This window comes from Excalfactoria chinensis, chromosome 7 (genome assembly GCF_039878825.1).
Source record: "Excalfactoria chinensis isolate bCotChi1 chromosome 7, bCotChi1.hap2, whole genome shotgun sequence".
NCBI lineage: Eukaryota > Metazoa > Chordata > Aves > Galliformes > Phasianidae > Excalfactoria > Excalfactoria chinensis.
This window is the reverse complement of record NC_092831.1, coordinates 19,417,162-19,435,915: the sequence shown is the minus strand read 5'-3', so window position 1 is coordinate 19,435,915 and position 18,754 is coordinate 19,417,162. Positions and strand designations below refer to the sequence as shown.

At 35.8% G+C, this 18,754-nt stretch overlaps 1 protein-coding gene across 2 annotated transcripts in view; it reads left to right on the top strand.

The window, feature by feature from the left end:
* The window catches only part of LNPK (lunapark, ER junction formation factor), a 36,435-nt gene that overhangs the window by 7,050 nt on the left and 10,631 nt on the right, over window positions 1–18,754 (top strand). For both annotated transcript variants that reach the window (XM_072341616.1, XM_072341615.1), the window contains exons 5-9: window positions 2,040–2,098; window positions 3,701–3,741; window positions 9,863–9,943; window positions 10,030–10,081; window positions 14,113–14,337. In XM_072341616.1, coding sequence (XP_072197717.1) covers window positions 2,040–2,098; window positions 3,701–3,741; window positions 9,863–9,943; window positions 10,030–10,081; window positions 14,113–14,337 — 458 coding nt within the window. The remainder of the gene's footprint in view (window positions 1–2,039; window positions 2,099–3,700; window positions 3,742–9,862; window positions 9,944–10,029; window positions 10,082–14,112; window positions 14,338–18,754) is intronic.

Below are 18,754 nucleotides of genomic sequence, written 5' to 3'. Positions count from 1 at the left end.
AAGATAGGTGGGCAGTGCATCTTTTCTGGAAATAATTAATTTGTAAACAATTGACAGCAATATGAATTGTTTAGCTCTTGTGCGCAGTGATTTGAAAGCTTTTGTTGTTAGCAGGCAAAGCTTGCTTGTGCTACCAGTGGAAGTGTGTAGGAAAGGAAACTTCTCTTGACTGAGATAAGGAGGGCTTGTGTAGGAATGGAAAATTTACAACTGAAGGTGATGGCTTCTTGTGCTCTGGTGTGAATTTTCACTTTGGGTTTTCTGTTGTTTGTTTTCTCAGTTCTTGCTTCACTTTTTTGGAACGGTGGGATTTCTGCATAAGATCACAAGTTGAGAGCCAGGCTTGTTTCTTATCATTTGTGACAGTTCATCTGTTTTTTTTTTTTTTCCTATTAAGCTATTACACTTCAGTTTTTTTGACAGATAGGAATGGCAGACAACTGCCAGCTGGTCTTTGCTCTCAGTCAGGAGGTGCCGCCCAGCAATAGCTCTACAGGTGGTTTTTTCTTTTTTTCTTTTTTTTTTTTTTTTAATTATTATTATTATTTTTTTAATATATATATATTAAAGCTCTAATCAAACTGGAATGTGTCTGCCTTTCCCACTTGCACTCAGCCACCAGCTTGTTTCTGCCTTAGGTCATTCCCTCAGTCTTAGCAGTTACTGATAGGGTGAGCTAACTGCTAGGATTGATTTTTAAATGTGTACTGATACATCTGAAAAGTTTTGCGTTTTAGGGGGATATTCTTGAAATAGTTTTCATTTAAATAGATTCTATTTCATCTTGCCCTAATTCTCATATAAATGTTTTTCATTTTGAACTTGTTACGTTAGTATGAAAATGTCTGTTTTCCAACTTCAAAGTTTCATGAATCTTCTGCTTCATGAAATCCTACTATATGCTTTTGCTTAGGATGCAACTCTAGGTAGGGAAAGACTCTTCTATATTAAGCATAGATAAAACTAAAGTAAAGCCTGTGTACCTCGTATTCTTTCTTCATGGGAAGATAGATTTTACATTGTTAAGAGACAAAGCTGTCTGTATTCTTAAGTTATTACAGTACGTTTTTGGAAGTGGAATAGTTAAGCTTGTTTCTCATACCTTGGATATGTTACTTCTACACTGCATTTGTCTGACTTACCTAATTCATGTTTTGTTATTGCATAAAAGCAATTGAAACTGAGTAGCCATTATATAGATACAAAATATGTTTTTATGAATTACTCAAAAGTATTTTTGAAATTGATCTCCTATGCTAGTTATTATTCAGAAAATGTTTCTAGGCCTGGGGATGTTGATTTTTCTGCTTAACTGAAACATTGCTACTTTAATATAATTTTAAACAATTCTAAATAAAAAAAAAAGTCTTAAGGATTGCAGAGAGGCACTTCAAAGGTAAAACAGACATAAATCAATAATTTTATCTTGAGCACAGATAAAGCCGCTGCATTGTTTGGGCTAAGTCAGCTGAAACTGTACAGAATGTGACTGGATTCAGAGCTCTGTAAAATCAATAGGAGTCAGGACAGTTACCTTTGTTTGGGAGAGCATTTACACAATAGCTGTATCTCTTGTCTTTCATTGGTATTGAATTCCTTCTACAAACCTCCTGTGTCTTAATTTTGTGAGTTGGATGGTAGACTTCTTTTTTGGATGACTTGCTTCAGAAACTTACCTAACAATAAGCAGTGAATAGGTAGTTTTTGGCTCGTTTCATATACCTTAAGGTTTCCAAACGTTCTCATTGAGCATTTTAGCAAGCAGTGGTGTTACTGGTAGTGCTTCCTTTGTATTTCTACCTACAGTAGCATTTTTTTTAACTATTATTCCAGATGGATTTTATTAATATTGATATTGATATCTTGTTGACAATGCAGTAATTTCATTTATAACTCCCTGCTTAAATATTGTTTGAAGATTTTTTTCTTTGCATCTGCAGAATTAAATCTCTTCTGTGTGAACTGTCTGCTTTGCTAAATGGCTTCAGAAATGATTACAGTAATATTCTATTAATATAACTCTTCTTTCTGTTTTAAAGAATCTGGTTTATAAGAACACTGCTCATTTTTTTCTTTTCCAAAAGGACAGAAAGGAATAGTAAGTATATTTCTGTCTTTTTAAGTCTATGGAGCTGGATGGGAATGATGCTTGCTGTGAGAAAAGGAATATTTTGGATAATTTGGTGCTTTCAATAATAACCTCTTGATGTTAAAATGGGTAGTGTTAGCTACACTGTTGTTTCTACCACATCTCTGTAGAGAACGTTAAGGAAACTGCTTAATGTCTCACTATGCTTATGAAATTATGGCAACTTTCTCTTCTCTTTGGACGTTTTGGAAGTGTAATGAAATAAAATGAAGTAGAAAAATAAAAACAATAGGAGTAACTTCTTCAATATTTGCATTTTGCAAGTATTCTTGCAGTCCTAATCTGTTATCTTTATGTAGAAGAGGAGAGATGTTTAGCAGGTGTTAAATTTATTTTGTCAAGATGGTTTACTCCCCACCAAGTTCTCCAAAATACGCTTATGCTCACTTGTGTGTGTAAGGAGATAGGTGTGTGGCTTTTTTTTTCTTGAGAGCTAAGAAAATGTGGGTGTTACGTAACTTAAAAATGAAATTGCTGGTGTTCAGATATGTTTGTGTGTAGTTGCTAAGGTACATGCAAGTTCATTCGAATGTGAAATTCATCTGTGGCATTTGTTTTTGGTAGTTATGGGTTCCTTAAAGTTATTTCCCAGATTAAGTTTTCAAAAGTATTTAATATACCTAATAAGTATACATAAATAAGCGTGAATGTATGTGTATAAATAAAATTATATATTATGTTTAATATTCCTGTTGTTTCTCATAGCTTTGTGTGTTTTTTGGGAAACTGAAAAATGGGTAAAAACCATGATATCTTATAAGTGAACTGTTACTGTCCAGTAGTATTGAGGAAGGGGAAGAGTTTTAAACATATTTTTGTGTGTGTTAAGCTCTTCCTGCTATGAAGGATATAGTGGAAAATATCTTCTGTACTAGGTGATGTTTTGTTGCTGTGAGGTTTCATTCAGTGCCAAGCTAGAAGCTTAAACTTAAAGAGAATCCCATTGCATTTGACCTTTCCTCTTTGTTCCTTCTAGAGATAAGAGGTTAAGTGCTGCAAAGTCTCCTACATTTAGAAGTAATGTGATGTGGTTAGCCTACAAAACTTTTTGCTCTTTTGTAGTCTCAAAGTATTGGACAGGTGAAATATATTCAGATTTGAAGCTCAGAATTCATCTGGCATTTGAAAGTAGCATGTGTAAGAGGCTCACATGAAATATGGAAGCCAGTAAATCTGGTACTCAGATATATTAATACTTGGACTTCAGAAAAAAATGCTTGTAGTTTGACTGCTGAGATTAAGTGCGTTTGGTCCATTGTTGTAGCCGTTTTAATGTAGGTCAAAGCAGGGTGCTGGCTAGAATTGGTTCTCTTAATGAGGAAATGGTACATAAAATGTTTAAAATAGTTATAACTGTAAAATGGTAAGTGGGCTATAATTTATGAGCAGTTTCAGGGTTATAGATAATTTATTTTCACACTTGTTTTGCAAAGTTTACTGATGTAGGTTTTGTTGTGGTCAGTAAACACTGATCGTACAGGGTGAATTCAGTGTTCAGAGGGTGTGGAAATTCTCTTATGTGGAAACTGATGTGTAATGTTTTTCTTTTAGATGATGCGCTGGAAGATTTGAAATCTCAAAAGAAAAAAATTGTAAGTAAAACTTAAAGAAAAAATAGTTGTTGTGGTCCACTAAAATGTTTTTGTCTCTACAAGGCTATTAACGTTGCACCGTTTTCATGTGTTTTATGGTACTCCTGCCACACAGGAGTGTGCTTGTGTATGAGAATAAATTCTCTACTTGTAGTTTAAATTAAGCCTCCTGTTTTATTGTTGCTAGATTTGTTAAGTGATCTCGCAAAACATGAAAACGTGTTCTTTAACCTGCTTATTGCTGACTATTAGTTACTTTAGGATTATAAAGTAGTACATATTCTGAGTTTAAGAACATGGACTCAAACTGAATTTTTTTATAGATACTGTCATTTAATTACTTGTTTATAAGTAGCAAAAATGACTTGCATCTGGATTCACTTTTTCATCAAGTAACAGATAGTTTGTATCTCAAATGCTTCCCCTCTTATTTTCCACCCTCCTCCATCTTATTTTTATACTGTGTGTTTATTCCATTACCTTCTTTCCTCTTGAAAATGTGTCCTGTCTTGTATCAAATCCATTGGTTATCTCCAGACTCTTTTTGTGACCTGCTTGGATGAATTAACTGTATGAAAGTGGTGTATGTCAGGTCTTTGTGTGAGATGGATCAGCAATTGATCTTGAAACAAATTTTACTGGGTCTTGGCTAACATGTTCTGTTTGCGAAGTCTGTAATACTGAAAGCTTTTCATCTCTGGCTGGTCACACTATAAGGAAACCATGTGGCTTCATCTCATGTCTCTCAGGGCAAAACTTAATGAAAAACAAAAAACCTCCAACCAACAACAAAATCACAAATGCAGTCCCTACCCCAAAACATCCTTCTGAAGTTGCATTATGTGCCTCTGTTGTTTATGATTCTTTCCAAGTGTTTACCTTGTGCATTCTGGATTGTTTGTTCTAGTAGCTAAATTAACAGAAAACCCACAGCAATGCTACTAAAAAGGTGTCTGGTAAGAGTCTGAAATCATATGGCCTTCACAGGGCAAACAGAGTTTACTGATCTTCCACTGGGCTGGAAATACTTTGTAAATGTAGAAGTGGTACAGTAAACTGTAACCTGATTATGTCATCATCCTTTAGTAAGGAGGATTTGCTAATTTATATCTGCTAATCTTTATTTTAAAGAATCTATTAAATGGAAGTGTCCTTTGACTGGAGAGGTGATAAAAAGTGTTGAATATGCTTAAATTTCTCAGGACTGAAATAAATGAGTATGACAGCTGTATTTTTAATCTTATTTTATGAAAACAATAACTGAAGTTAGTTAATCTTTTCAATTTACACAGTTATTGGGTTGTTTTGAGGGGAAATTTCTGAGAAAAGTAAAGCTCAATGGAGAACAAAAAGCCTTTGGAGTCGAGTGTGAATCTCTCATTTAATTCACACAGTGATCACAGTCTTCATGTTCTTGAAGAAATAGTCATGCTGAACTTATGTGTGGGTTTCTTGGTTTCTTTTTCTAGATGAGACAAAATCAGGTGGCTGAGTCAGGGGAAAAAAATGAGGAGGTTTCTATGCATAGAATTGGTATAAATATCTTGACTTTGTGCACGCAAAATAAATGATGTTAAAAAAAGTCAAACCAACGGTAGAATTGCCAACCTGTAGTCACTGAAGACAGACTTCTGAGTAGAAATTTAGTTCAACTGTTTTTCAGTCTGAGGGCAATAAAGTTTGTGATTATCTCTTGAGCTTGTAGATGCCTGATTCCTAGCAAGGAAGCAGACTTATTAGGGCCTGTTGGATTGGTGTGGTGTTGGTATTTTTGATTCAGATGATTGTCTTTGAAGTTTTGTCATAGTTTAAAGGTATTTAATTAATCTCGAATCCTCTCATGTTGAAATGAGCTGAAAACAGATGCAGGTAATGACATAGACTAGAATTTGTATTCTAGCTAAAAACATTTAAAAATTGTGTTGAAATAATTGTGTAATGAAAAGATTTTAAAAATATTTAGATTTAGTTTTGGTTTTGTATTAATTTTCTTAGTCCCATTTGTATCAGCAAGTATCTGTAGTGAATACCGACTTTGTAGTTAAACAAAGAAATGAAACCAACCAACCAACGACCAGCATTCATGCAAAGCGATGGGAAGGGAGAAGGACAAGATCATATATATTTTTTTTCCTTTTGGATTCTAAGTAGCCAGTGTATTTGCTAATAGAATTGGTTACTGAGATATTAATATAGTGATCTTCAAACAACATTGTAGTACATAAATTATGTATTTCCTTTTTATTTGTAATGTGGATTGTTTAGGAATTGTGAGCTTGCCACAATAGCTATAGTTTTTTACCTTAATGAAGCTCAACTGCCTGACTGCTGGAGAAACTGTAAGGACAGTTGGCCTTTTGAGGAGTGTTACAGCACTTGAGCTTTTCTGGCCTGTGGTCTATCTTTCTGTTTGTGATGCTCCTTAAGTTCCAAAGGGTGCCAACAATGGAGCAAGCTCCTCACTGACCAGATGGTAAGCCCGGGTTCTTGTGCCTTGTGAGCTGCCAAATGGACCCTTCAGTTCTTGGAAGAGTTCAGTCTTTAGTAGCATGATCACATGGGTGGTAACATGGGTGAAATATCTGACAAACATGCTTCATCTTGGAATATCTATTAATATTCTCTGTTGAGACAAAGTACGCGGTGTGTATAATACTTTGCACAGGATTGAGTCTATACAGTATTGTTTCCTTAGTGGTGTAAAAGGTGCTGTGATTCTCTAAGGTACAGGGGTAAGATTTGAGTGCATTAGCTATAATTAAGGCACTACAAGATGCACCTTTTTCCATAGTTGTTCATAAGGGATACTCTGGTTGTGTTTGTGATGCTGTAACTGTTTCTTTGGCCTTAGTTCTTTGCTGGTTAATGAAGTTGTCAACCCTTAAGCCTGAATGTGTTTAGATGAGCAAGTTCAGAGGGTTAAGCAGATTAAAAGCAAGGGCACAGGACACATATTAAGCTGCTAGATGTGGGAATTAACAGAGACTTTACCTGGAGTAGCGGTCTTAAAGATGGGATAATTCTTAGCCTGAGGACAGAGTTGTTAAGATAGCATCGTAATTACTGACCATTGTGCGAGCCCAGCCATGCCTACCCAATATATGTTAGAGTACTGCAAACTCACAATAGGAAGCTCAAAGTGTGATTAAAAATTAATTCTATTGATGAATGGTCAAGGTGTGTAGGTGTGTTGCAGTGTTCGTACAAAGCAGTTACTATTGTGGCTTAAATAATTATATTTTCTGTTTTAAAGTTGCTCTTGATTGTGCTTGCAAGTCTTGTATCTACAGATTGAAATTAATCTTCAGCCTTGCACAAATGTGGAGAAATACTTCTCCATAGTGAGGTTTGATGTACCATGTAATTCAGATTAAGAACTCAAAAGGTAGTGTGGCAGTTCAGTAGCTTGCATTGCGTGAATACTTCAAATTTCCATTTGTGAAATCACGTTGACCAGATGCTTAAAATACATTACTCCTATTAGTTTTCAGTATAGGCAACTGGTATAGTTTTTTGCAGGAATTCTGTTTTGTTGTCATTTGGAAAGGAGGCCAGCCATGCAATTATCCATAGGAGAGAAGGTGGTACATGACCATGCTGCTTTATTAAGATGCGGTTAATTCTGTGAGTTAGTTTGGAAATCCACAATTAGGGTGGTATTAGTCTTTATAGAGAACTGTGATTCTGGTTACTCATTGTTTTAGCTTGATAAACTGTGATTTTTGTTTTGGTAGGAGGTGGAAAATGGTTTTGTAGGGGAAAAAATTGAATCTCAGAGAAGGTTATTATGGAGAAGAGTGGAAAGGTAGAGCAATTTGCTGTGTTTTTGATCCATTGTTCACCACTAGGTAAACCTTTTCTGGGGTTGTTTCTAAGTACTGAACAATCCAGAAGTCAGTTGTTTGATTTGCATTTGTTAATGAATTTGTGGTAGTCCACAAGCAAATTTCTTGTTCATGCAAACTTGCACTATTCCAAGCTTATACACACAAGCCATTATGTGCTTCAAGTAACTATACTAATTTGCTTAAACAGTAAGGAGAGCTTGACATCCTTACTACTTTTTTGATATTGCCAGCCAAATGTAACTGATTTCAGGATAACATATACTAGAAGTGAAACCGTGGGATTTGTGAGTGACTTAAAGGAATCTTGACAGTTTGTTTTTAGAAGTTCTCAAGAAATTTGTATAATTTTGATTGCAGATGTGAGTTCTCGTTCAGTTCCAACTTTGTGGAATTTATAAAGCTATGTGTGAACTTCAAAATAAGAAGAATAATCTGTTGAATTGTCCTGTATTTTGATAATGTGAGAATGACTGTGACATCTGAATCTTGTGATGGGGAAGTGTCGAGTGATGGTGGAGCATTCTATGTTTTTCTTTACCTGGAAGTTTTCTTGCTGAGGTTTTCTTATTGTCCTGTGTTGCTTTGCAGAAAAATGCATGCATTGTATGGTCATCTGAGTAAACTGACTTGGGGCGCTTCCTTTAGATTTGGGGACTGTATATTGACACTGATCATTTATGCTTCCCCACTTTCCCTTGCTAACATCACCCCTTTGTGTGAAGGATTGCCTCATGGTTTGCACTTTAATAAGCAATAAATTATTTATTTTCCTTATTAGACTCATAATTCTAATCTTACTGCATAGTGTGTGCTGTTTCTTTTATAAGTTAGTGGATTAACTCCAAAGTCCTGCAGAAATAAAAATTTAGGACATTTATTGATATTATTTTTACTTTCCTATTCGTTCCCTTTTTGTTTCAACAGTCCTTAATTAGCAGCTTGTTGTATTCCTTGCCTTGAACTTCTAGTAGTGTGTGTAGGAGTGAGCTGTTAAATGGGTACCGCGTATCTGTTAAATGGAGTGGAATTTATTTATCTTCTGAGGTCTATTTGTGATTCTGAGGTTTCTCTAAAGGTAAAACCAGTGCAAGGGCTGTATACACAGAAAGGCTGAGATGTTAGTTTCTCACTAGTGAAATACTTGCCTAAAAGTCATGTTAATGTGCACCATTTATTATTTTAGCAGTGATAAATGACTTCGAGGGAACATAATTTTTTGACCACTGACCTTTTCAGTTTTGCAGCTTATGCCAACAGCAAATTTAACAAACAAACAAATAAGACCGCTTTTAGCTGAATGTGGCCATTAGTCAGCATATCTGAGAGAAAAGGTCTGCCTAACATACTGTAAAATGCATTGTAATTTCTATGTATATTTGCTATTTGTCGTAACTTTAGCTATCTGTTTTAAAGTTAAGCTTCTTCTGATGTTGACTGTTAACCACTAAAATGATACTTTACTAGTGATTACTTTTTTAATTAAGCCCATGTATTAGCTATAAAACCACTTGAGTGCATTGTAAATAAAGCGCTATAATAATGAAGTGCTTTAATTACACTCCCTAAAGTATGCATAGTTCTTAATAAATTTTTTTATTTAAATTCTTAACGTGTTCCTTTTTTTTCCTTTTTTTCTGAAAAGCAGTTTGAATTGCTGTAAAGATGGAGCTGTAGCCTTTAAAGTCATTTGAGCAAATTCCATGGCTGTTCTCTAGTTAGTGAGTTTTCACAGCGTTTGCAGCAAGCTAATTGCTTCTGCTAATAAATAATCTAAAATCGATGCTGACAGCAGTTAATTGGCACAGAGACTTTATTCTGTAAAGCACTTCGCTAACGACCTTCCTTAAATTAATAGCATTAAGTGCTATGAGGAAATAAATCTAAGGAATTGCCTGTCATTTGCTTGTCATGTCTAATAACTTCCAATAATGATGGCTGATAGATTTTTGCACATTCCATTATTGAAGTTGGTGCATGTAATTATTCTCCTCATTATATGTAAACAATTAGCAATATTTGGTGTTTCCTTGCAATAAAGCTGTTAAATACAAGTGGCCTTTTAGAGTTGCTAAACTTTTGGAAACAAAATTTCATATCCATTGTGTGTACCAAATCTGCATTTATCTGAACGTGTTATGTAAGTTACATCTGAACATGGCTCATTGAGTAGAGCTTCACAATTTGAGAACTTCTGTATGTTGGTTGTAAATAGGTGTGTGTGAAGAAAAAGCTGAAAGAATTCTGTTTTGATATGTGGAACCTTTTGTTTCCAGCTTGAGGAAGTGATGGAGAAGGAAACATACAAGACTGCTAAACTAATTCTTGAAAGGTTTGATCCAGAATCAAATGCAAAGGTAAAAATCTTTGTTGATAGAGATTTAATGTAAAAGATACCATGGACCCGTACATTCAGATAATGTTATTTATAATTAATTGGCAGGAGGCTGAACTGCCATCTGCTGGAACATCTGCAACCTCAAGACCTGGACAAGGTAATCGCCCTGTAAAATGGCTGCTCTTTAGCAGAGATGCTCATCTTTCATTGCAATTTCCATTCTTGGAAGTCTCTTAGTAATAAAATTTGTAGATTGATTGACCTTTATTTAAGGTTAACAGACTGTTTATTAGGCTATGCCTGTGGACATTATTTTTTTATACAGTGGATCTGTTTGTAAATACTGATGCTCTTCTAGGCAACGTTAGCATCAACATTAAATATTGATGCATTAAAATCAAGTTCTTTTGTCACATACTTGTTTTGTTTGAATACTAAGTGGCTGTGAAATCTTATACTGTCCTCCTTGACTTTACTGTTGTGCTATGATGTCTGTGTAGTCAGACGTGTCATAATGCAACACTTAAATTACTTCTCTATGGCAGATTTCTCAAAGCTAGTGCAGAAGTGGTATTAGGTAGTAAAAATGGACTTCACTAGTTTGTTGCACAGGAATTGTACTTGGATTTTTCTTGAAGTTGAGTATAATATGCTGTACTTATACTGAAATTGCTACTGTTAATACAGTATAAAGGCCACCTGGTGCTATGTTAATGAAGACGACTTACCTACAAAAACTTGTTTTTAGTTTAAAGGGTAATTTGATGTTTTAACCAACTCAAACCCATGGGGGCTCCTGCTCAAAATAAAATGCAGAATCTGGTGTATGTGATTTTCTAAAGAAGACCCGCTGCTCTGGAGCATATATTAAAGCTCTAAACTTTTGTCTAATTCTTGGGAGAGGAATTTGAAATTAACAAGGCTGCATATCTTTCATTTTTTCACTCTTGAAATCCTGTTTTTGGTAGGTGCACAGTGCTTGTATTTGTGCTGTTTGGATTTATCTTCTGAAATAGGGGAGGTTTATTTTCTCAGTAGCCTTTTTTTTGTTTGTTTTTTTGTATGTGTAGTAATTTGTTAACTCTACTTTTATATATCAAAAGCGCTAGCTGATTGTTTTTCACACTAAATATCTGCCCAAATACAAATACACTGCACTGAACTGAACTGAACTTAGTACAACTAGATGGTACCTCATTGTGGTTATGGTATAACTTCTTGTATATAACATACAGTAGAATTAGTGATTTGACATGAATAAAATAGCTGGTAAGTTTACATGTGTACTTCCTTAGACTTCCCTTGTTTCAATTTGGAGACAAGCTGGTCAGGGAGCAGAACTTGTTATCTTAAGCATTGGATAGATAATGACCAATCAGATTGGACTTAAAGCTGTACGTGGCAGTTGGTGAAAGGTTAGTTGGTATGTGTTTAACTTGCATTTTGAAATAGAAACTCTCACATATAATAAATTAGTTCAGAGATTTTTATTATTCTGCTTCACATAATAATTTACTCTCAGAAAACCACCCAGCACCTTCATTGTGCGCTTCGCACTTTTTGAAGGTTTTGTGATTTTTTTTTTTTAAATATATTTCTTAATTGTAATTTTAAGAGATGAATTGTATTAATCTTGAGATTTGGTATTAATTTTATGTATTAAGTGCTTAGAGGGGTGGAGTTAATGAACATTCAGTACTCTGACCATTTGAAGAAAGTAGAGTACGTGGGGGGGAAAAACCAGCAGGAATATCCTGTTGTTATCTGATCACTTCAGTGCGCTGATACAGCTGGTAGCAGTGCTATGTTGTAAGTGAGATAACTGAATGACCTGAATTAAAAATAATGCAATAACAGATGGTTCCTAGTTGTGGATTGGGTGCAGGCACCAAGGATGAAGAAGTTCTTGGTTCATCTTTACCACTAAAGTGAACAAGTTTGTGAATTATGTATTGACTGGCATATCTTAAAAACAATGTACCAAAATCAAGGAGGTTTGAAGTGAAGGAGAAATAAAATACTTTTGCAAAATGTCATTCAAACCTCTTCAGCAGTTGCTATATATTGTTTGAATAGAGACAAAACGGACACTTCCTTCAATTAACTTGTGGGACTTTAATTATGGAAGCCTGAAAGTTTACAAGAGGTTCATAATTAACATGCAGTATATTATTTGTAGATGAATTATACTTTTTGGGCAGAATTTTACAAGCTGCAAACGAGTAAATGAAGAGGGTAGTTACTCTAGTGCAGGTTAATTTGAAATGCTGCTAGTAAAATCTCTCACAAAAATCTGTGTCGGTGTTCATCATTGATGAATTCTTAATTAAAATTCAATTTCTGACACAGGATAAGTTTTAAAAGTTGAAACATGTTACCAAGGAAACCTTTAAGGAACTTCTGCTACTACCTCACCAATTTACCCTGTTATCCGGATCCAGAACAGTTTAAATGGGGGGATGCAGTTTACTTAATAACACCAACTTAAAAACATACAGAATCTTCATACTCGTTGGGTGACCTAAACTGGCAGATGAAGTGTCAGTTAGTGCAGCAAAGTGCATGATAATGTAGAAGGGGAAGCTAATAATGTTTTCTGCTTGGTAGGTGACTGAGCTAGATAGATTTTTTAATAAGACTTTGGTTGCAGTCTTCTGACTGTGGATGATCTTTCCTTCCTTGTGGTGTATACTAATGCTATATATAGGTGTAGATTAGTAGGCGAGAACATAGTGCTATGAAATAGCAACATGTATGCTAGGTGTTGGCAGTTGACCAACTGAACTTTTGTTTGACCTAATGCTCCAGTGATAGCAACAGTTCCTTGGCTAGTATAAGTTCATGTTACATGCTTACCATCCCCATAGCACACAGGAAAGCTTAGTGTGGTAGTGTTTTACTTCCCAGGTACAGAGTTTGCTCCTTCAGACTTCAACATACCCATCTCCCTGCAGCCGTCCAGTTGTTAATGAGTTTACCAACTGCTTGCTAGGAACTGATGCTCTTCAGCTTGGCAAAAAGTCAGCAGTCTCACTAATCTTTGAAACTCAGGGAGATGAGTTTAAAGTCCTAGCCAGGTGTTAAATTCCTTTTTTTGCTTTTGAAGATAAGCAAGTTTAGTCAAAATATAGTGGGTGCTAGGAACTAGTTCTGGAGGCTGTTGGTTAGCTTTTGGTGCAGCCATTCTGGAGGTATAGTTTATGGATTGAGCCATCATGTGTTAGCAGTGTCTGGAGTCCTGAAGTGAGGGTTAATTTCAATTCCATTTCTTAGAGTATTTCAAATGTTCTTTGGAGGTAATAAGGTGTAGATAGTATGAGAAATAGTTAAGTGGTTGCTATTCCTGCTCACTGACCCTGCCTTGCTTTGTTAAACAAACTTGTATGTAAATGTAATGGAACTTCAAATTTTAATGACTTGATAAAATATCCAAACCATAATATATTACTGGGGAGATATTCCTATTCTTGTTAATGAGAACTTTCTCTTGGTATAAGAGGAGCTGAAGAAACATATATGACTTTTCTTAGAAGTAATAGTAACTCTGTGGTCATGGACTGAGAAAGAGGTAGAAGTACATGAATGAAGAAGTAGAGTCTTTTCCTGCTTTGTGATAATCCATGTGCTTGTTACATTTATCAAATAGAGTGAACAAAACTGTATTGTTTTGTTGTCGTTCTAGGGTTTTTATTTATGTAATCTGTAATTATCTAATCTGAAACTTTCTTAATAGCACTGGATACTTAGCCTGGATATCTTAGGCAGTGACTGAATAGTTTTCATTCCCATGGGAAATAAAATGCTTGGAAGCATGTTTAAATCATAGAGTAAAACGGAAAGCACAGGTTCCATCTGTGCTTTCTGGTTGGAACCTATCTGCTTATCTGTCCAACTTTCTGCCTTAGAATACAGAATTATAAGGTAGGCATTTGCTAATTTTCTTCTGGAATTTTTTTACCCCAAGTACACAGCTAATGATCATTACTATTAAAAACATAGCATTCTGTGCAGGCTATATTTATATGACATGCTCAGCCATTCAGGTGGCAATTCTTAGTTATGGACCTTTGTGGTTTTATTTAACTCAGTTATTTCTGGCTGATTAAAATAGCAGGTTATTGATATTAATGTATTTATTTTTTGCTTATAGTGTTAGATGTTAAAATAAGTATGTGCATATCTTGTCAGAAATTCGTCAGAGGACTGCAGCTCAAAGAAATGCTTCTACACCCACACCTGCTAATTCTAAGCAAGGCTCTCCAAAATCGCTTGTTTCGGCAACGTCGTCTCCTAATCTACAGAGGGATGCATCTCCTCTTAGTGGACCACCAGAAAGAATTGCTGTTCCACCCTTACAGTCAAACACTCTACCAAGACGGCCTGGATCCCCAGCTACTTCGGTGCCTGGAATGGGTAAACAGAATGCTTACTGTTATTTACAGTTTATATTGTTTTCTCTGGTTACCAATAAAATAGGCCATTTTCAGACAGTATGGAAATGGCATTTCATTTGGAAATTGCAGAGCAGTTATCTGATTAAGCAGGAGTTCCATATTCAATTAGCCATAACTCTTTACAGCTGGCACCTCTTGATGCTGAAACCTATTGCCTGAGCTCATTTAACTGTTATGGCTTCTTTGTTTAAACGGCAATAAAACTTTGCAGTATTCTGTAGTCAACAATATAGCATACCTTTTTATGTTCTTAGTTTAGAAGAACTCTACAGTTATATAAATCAGATATAGAGGAGAACACTTTCTGAATACATTCATGTTTCTGACTAAACCTTGCACATATTTTTTTTAACATGCATTCTGACATTTATTTAAATTTTTACTCCAGGAGGTATACCCAGGCAATCTATATTCATAGATTCTAAGTATGAACTACCAAATATGCTAGGAAAATTGTCTGTGCTGCAGCTGGATTTTTTTCTAAAATTGCATGTTTGGTACCATAGTCAAAAATTTACCAACAGGTCAAAATCTTGTAGAAATGATTGTTCCTTAAAACTTGGTTTCATATCCTGAAATTGTTTTTCCTTTTTTTTTTCTGGTTTCGTGTTGTGAAGGAATGGACTTAATCAAATTGAATGTGTGCAGTTTAGTTCAGAATAGATGCTAAAATTTGGAAGATTTTGAGAGAAGGAGATTTTGTTCTGGTCAGTGGAGGTGAAGCAGCAGGGGCCAGATCCCGGATATCCATTTGTTGCAGAATATTTGGGAAGTTGGATCTCAAGACAGTGAAGGAGATCACAATCTCAAAAATATAATCATAGAATTCTTGGAGTTGGAAGGGTCTTTAAAGGCTATCTAGCCCTACTCCATTGCAGTAGAACAGGGACACTATAGCTCAATCAGGTTGCCAAGGGCCTGATCCAACCTCACCTTTCAGCCTGTCTTCAGAGGACAGATGTTCCTTTCCACGGATTATTTTTGTGGTCCACTTCTGGATGTGCTGCAACATGTCTGTGTCTGTTCTGTACTGAGGAATCCACATCTGGATGCAGTACTCCAGGTGAGGCCTCACTAGTGCAGGGTAGAGGGGCAAGATCACCCCTCTTGACTTGTTGGCCACATTTCTTTTGATGCAGCAATTAGCACAACTGGCTTTCTGGGCTGTGAGGGCACATTGCTGTATTGTGTCCAGCTTCCCATCCATCAGTATCCTCAGGTCTTTTTTTGGCTGGGCTGTACTCAATCCTTTCTTCCCCCAGCTTGTATTTGTAGTGAGGGTTGCCTCTGCCCAGGTGTAAGACCTTGCTACTTGGATCTGTTGAACCTTATGAGGTTCATCTGGGCCCATTGCTCAAGCCTGTCTAGGTCCTTCCAGATGGCACCCCATCCATATCATAGAAAGTGACTTGGTGATTGTCAGTTAATTCACTCAAGATTCTGGGATGCATCTCATCAGGACTCATAGACTTGTGGATGTTCAGGTGCCTCAACTTGTCACGGGGATGCAATTTGCCAAGACTGTTTTCAACACCATTGTAATTCGGTGCAATGTTTGTGAGTAGTGATCCGTTTTCTGCACTTTAAGCCTTGTTGCTGCTTAGTAATTGTTTACCTTTATTATGAAACTGCTAAATTCATTTTTATCCCTGAAGTGAACTATAATGGCAGGATATTAATACTTTTTGATTATCTTGAAGTACTGTAGATTAGCTTTGCACACCAAGTAAGTGGTCATTTGGGTTCAAAATGTGTTTACTGAAACCTGCTTATTGGAAATTTTTTAATGAGTTTAAAATCACATGTTCCTTCTCAGTTAAGATGCTGGCTTTATAATAAGTATAAGCAATCTGCTAGTTTTCTTCTTGGAAAAAAGAGATGGGTACAATGAATAAGCTGGGTGAGTGTGAGCCTTTACTTGCAGGAGGAGTTTAGGGGGAAAAAAAAATAGCTTGTTCAAAAGGATAGTTGCCAAGACTGTTAATTAAAATATTTAATGTAATTTTCATGATAATGCTTTATATGCATGTGCTTTTTTTCAACTTAAGTGTGTTGTTCTGTTGCAGCAATGCTCTGTTATATACTGTGACTGTCAATGTGGAAGCCTTGTGTTCTCTTGAATTTTCCCAAACCTTTCAAGCATATAAAATCTTAGTCGTGTAGCTGTAGTGGGAAGTATGTAAATTCACTATCTGTAAGAGTAATATCATTGCCTCTAAGTTTATGCATGGCTTGCAACAAATGTGAATAGCCTTAATTATCTCTAAAGTAGAGAAGATTAATAATTCATTTTCATTATACTATATTTTGTGGAGGAGAATCAATTTAACGTGTATTACCACGGAGCTCCCATATGTTTGAAAATTAATAACCAGCAGGTAGTTGAGAGTTTGCCAAGCTTTGCAAAAATGACCAGTCTTTCTACAATGATTGCTTTTGATGTTCATATTAATTACTGGTGTCCATAACAGCATGAGAACTAAGATGGTTGGTTTGAGTTATTAGTAGGCAGGTAATTGAAGTTTTCCTTGGAGCACATTATAGTGCTAGGTAGTTTTACTAAATGTTACCTTTTTAACTACTGGAAACTTTGTTATGATATATGGGGCATATTTGGACATTAATCAGTGTTTGAATACTAACCAGATATGGGGGGGGTGGGGGGAGGAGAAGGGGGAATTGTAATGTGTAGGATACTGCCTAGTTAACATTGAAGTGAATTTATTCTGGTGACTGCTTTGAAGTTCTTTGTAGTCTTAAGTACTACTTGATTGCGGAATACGAGCATATCTTGATGCTGATTTATATCTCCTGATTTCACTTCTCTTGTTTGTGAAAATGTAAATGATTGTATTAAAAAAAAAAAAAAAAGTGTTAAGAATTCAAGTATGTGCTTATTGGAGGCATGTAAATTGCAGTATATTCTGATCAAATGTTACTGTTCACGTGTAGATCAGGACAAACCATTTAGATCTATTTTCCAGAATTGATGAGCATCATTTTTGTGCTCTTAATGACCAGATTAATCTCGTTCTCATCATAGAACTGTGAGAGGACATAACTTCAAATATTAGAAACTGTTTCACAAAGTCGGTCTCAGTCCTTTACCTTAGGAGGTGCAGATATGGTATTATTGAACTTCATGTTTACAACTGATTGTAACACATTTTGGCAGTTACTGTTTCCTTTGTTTGCATCTGTGGAGGTTAAAAGATCCAAGGTTTGAGAGAGAATTGCTGTCGGTTACATTTAATGCCGTTGAAGCAGGAAGTCCATCTTAAATCAGCTTACTAGGTGGCAAGACCTGCCCTGTTGTCTTTGCCAGTGTACCCAAAGCATTCATGTTACTTCTCTGTGGGCATTTATGAAGGAGTCTGGTGAAAGTGATATTACTGGAAGGAATGCCTTCAGCTAGGGTCTGTGCCAGGACATACATAAAACGGCTACAGGAAAGATAAATTTATCTTCAATGAAGCTTGAAGTCTTTTTTCCTCCCATAGTGTCTTTCAATTAAATGTCCTTCTGAATTAGTTCAACTAATCCAATCTGTGAAACACATTTCCAAGAAAAATACAGGAACAGAGAATCAAAAGCTGAATGTGTGGTCACTTAAAGCCCTTCTAAGCTATGTGTTTTATATAAGTGTTTTTATTGGCTATATTGAATAGTTACAATCCAGAACTCTTCCCTGAGAGAATATTAGTTGCTTTTTGGGACTTGAGAATTTTACTCATAAGGATTAAATATACTCAGTTTTTGCATGGCTTCAGTTTACCCCACGTTGATTTCTTTCTCCTTGGCATTGAGCAAAATCATAGCAACAGGATAAGTTGTCTGGAACTAATGCTGTGTGTTGACCCATAAGGTTATAGCATTGTTCAGCTGTAAGTATTTTTTCCTCTATGATGTGTTAGAGGTTTAGTTAATGAGCTGCCAAATATGATTTAAAATGCTGTAGTAGCTTTCTCAACTGCTGAATGAGCTTTCAAGTGTAGGTATTAGCCTCCTGGGTTAGTGGGTGTAGTGTGGTCTTTTGTCTCAGGTAACTATGTGAGATCCTGGAAGGAATCTCTCCTTACCATTAATGTGGATGAACTCTGGACTGAATAATCTGTAGAAACCTTCTAAAGAGTCATGTCAGGTCAGAATTCAGGAGGCAGTAGGAATAGGAAGTGTGTGTAATCTCACAACTCAGCAAAGTGTTCAAGCTGTAGGGCAGACTGCAGCTGATGTCATCTCTAAAAAGAATCTGAAGGGTTGGGACATAAAGTTAATCTTGGGTAGTATAAGTGGTCACTGAAGGATGTGTTCTCAGGTTCTGTCCTTTACAATGGGAAATCAGATGTTTTCAGTTGACAGCACTTATTTGCGCTTAA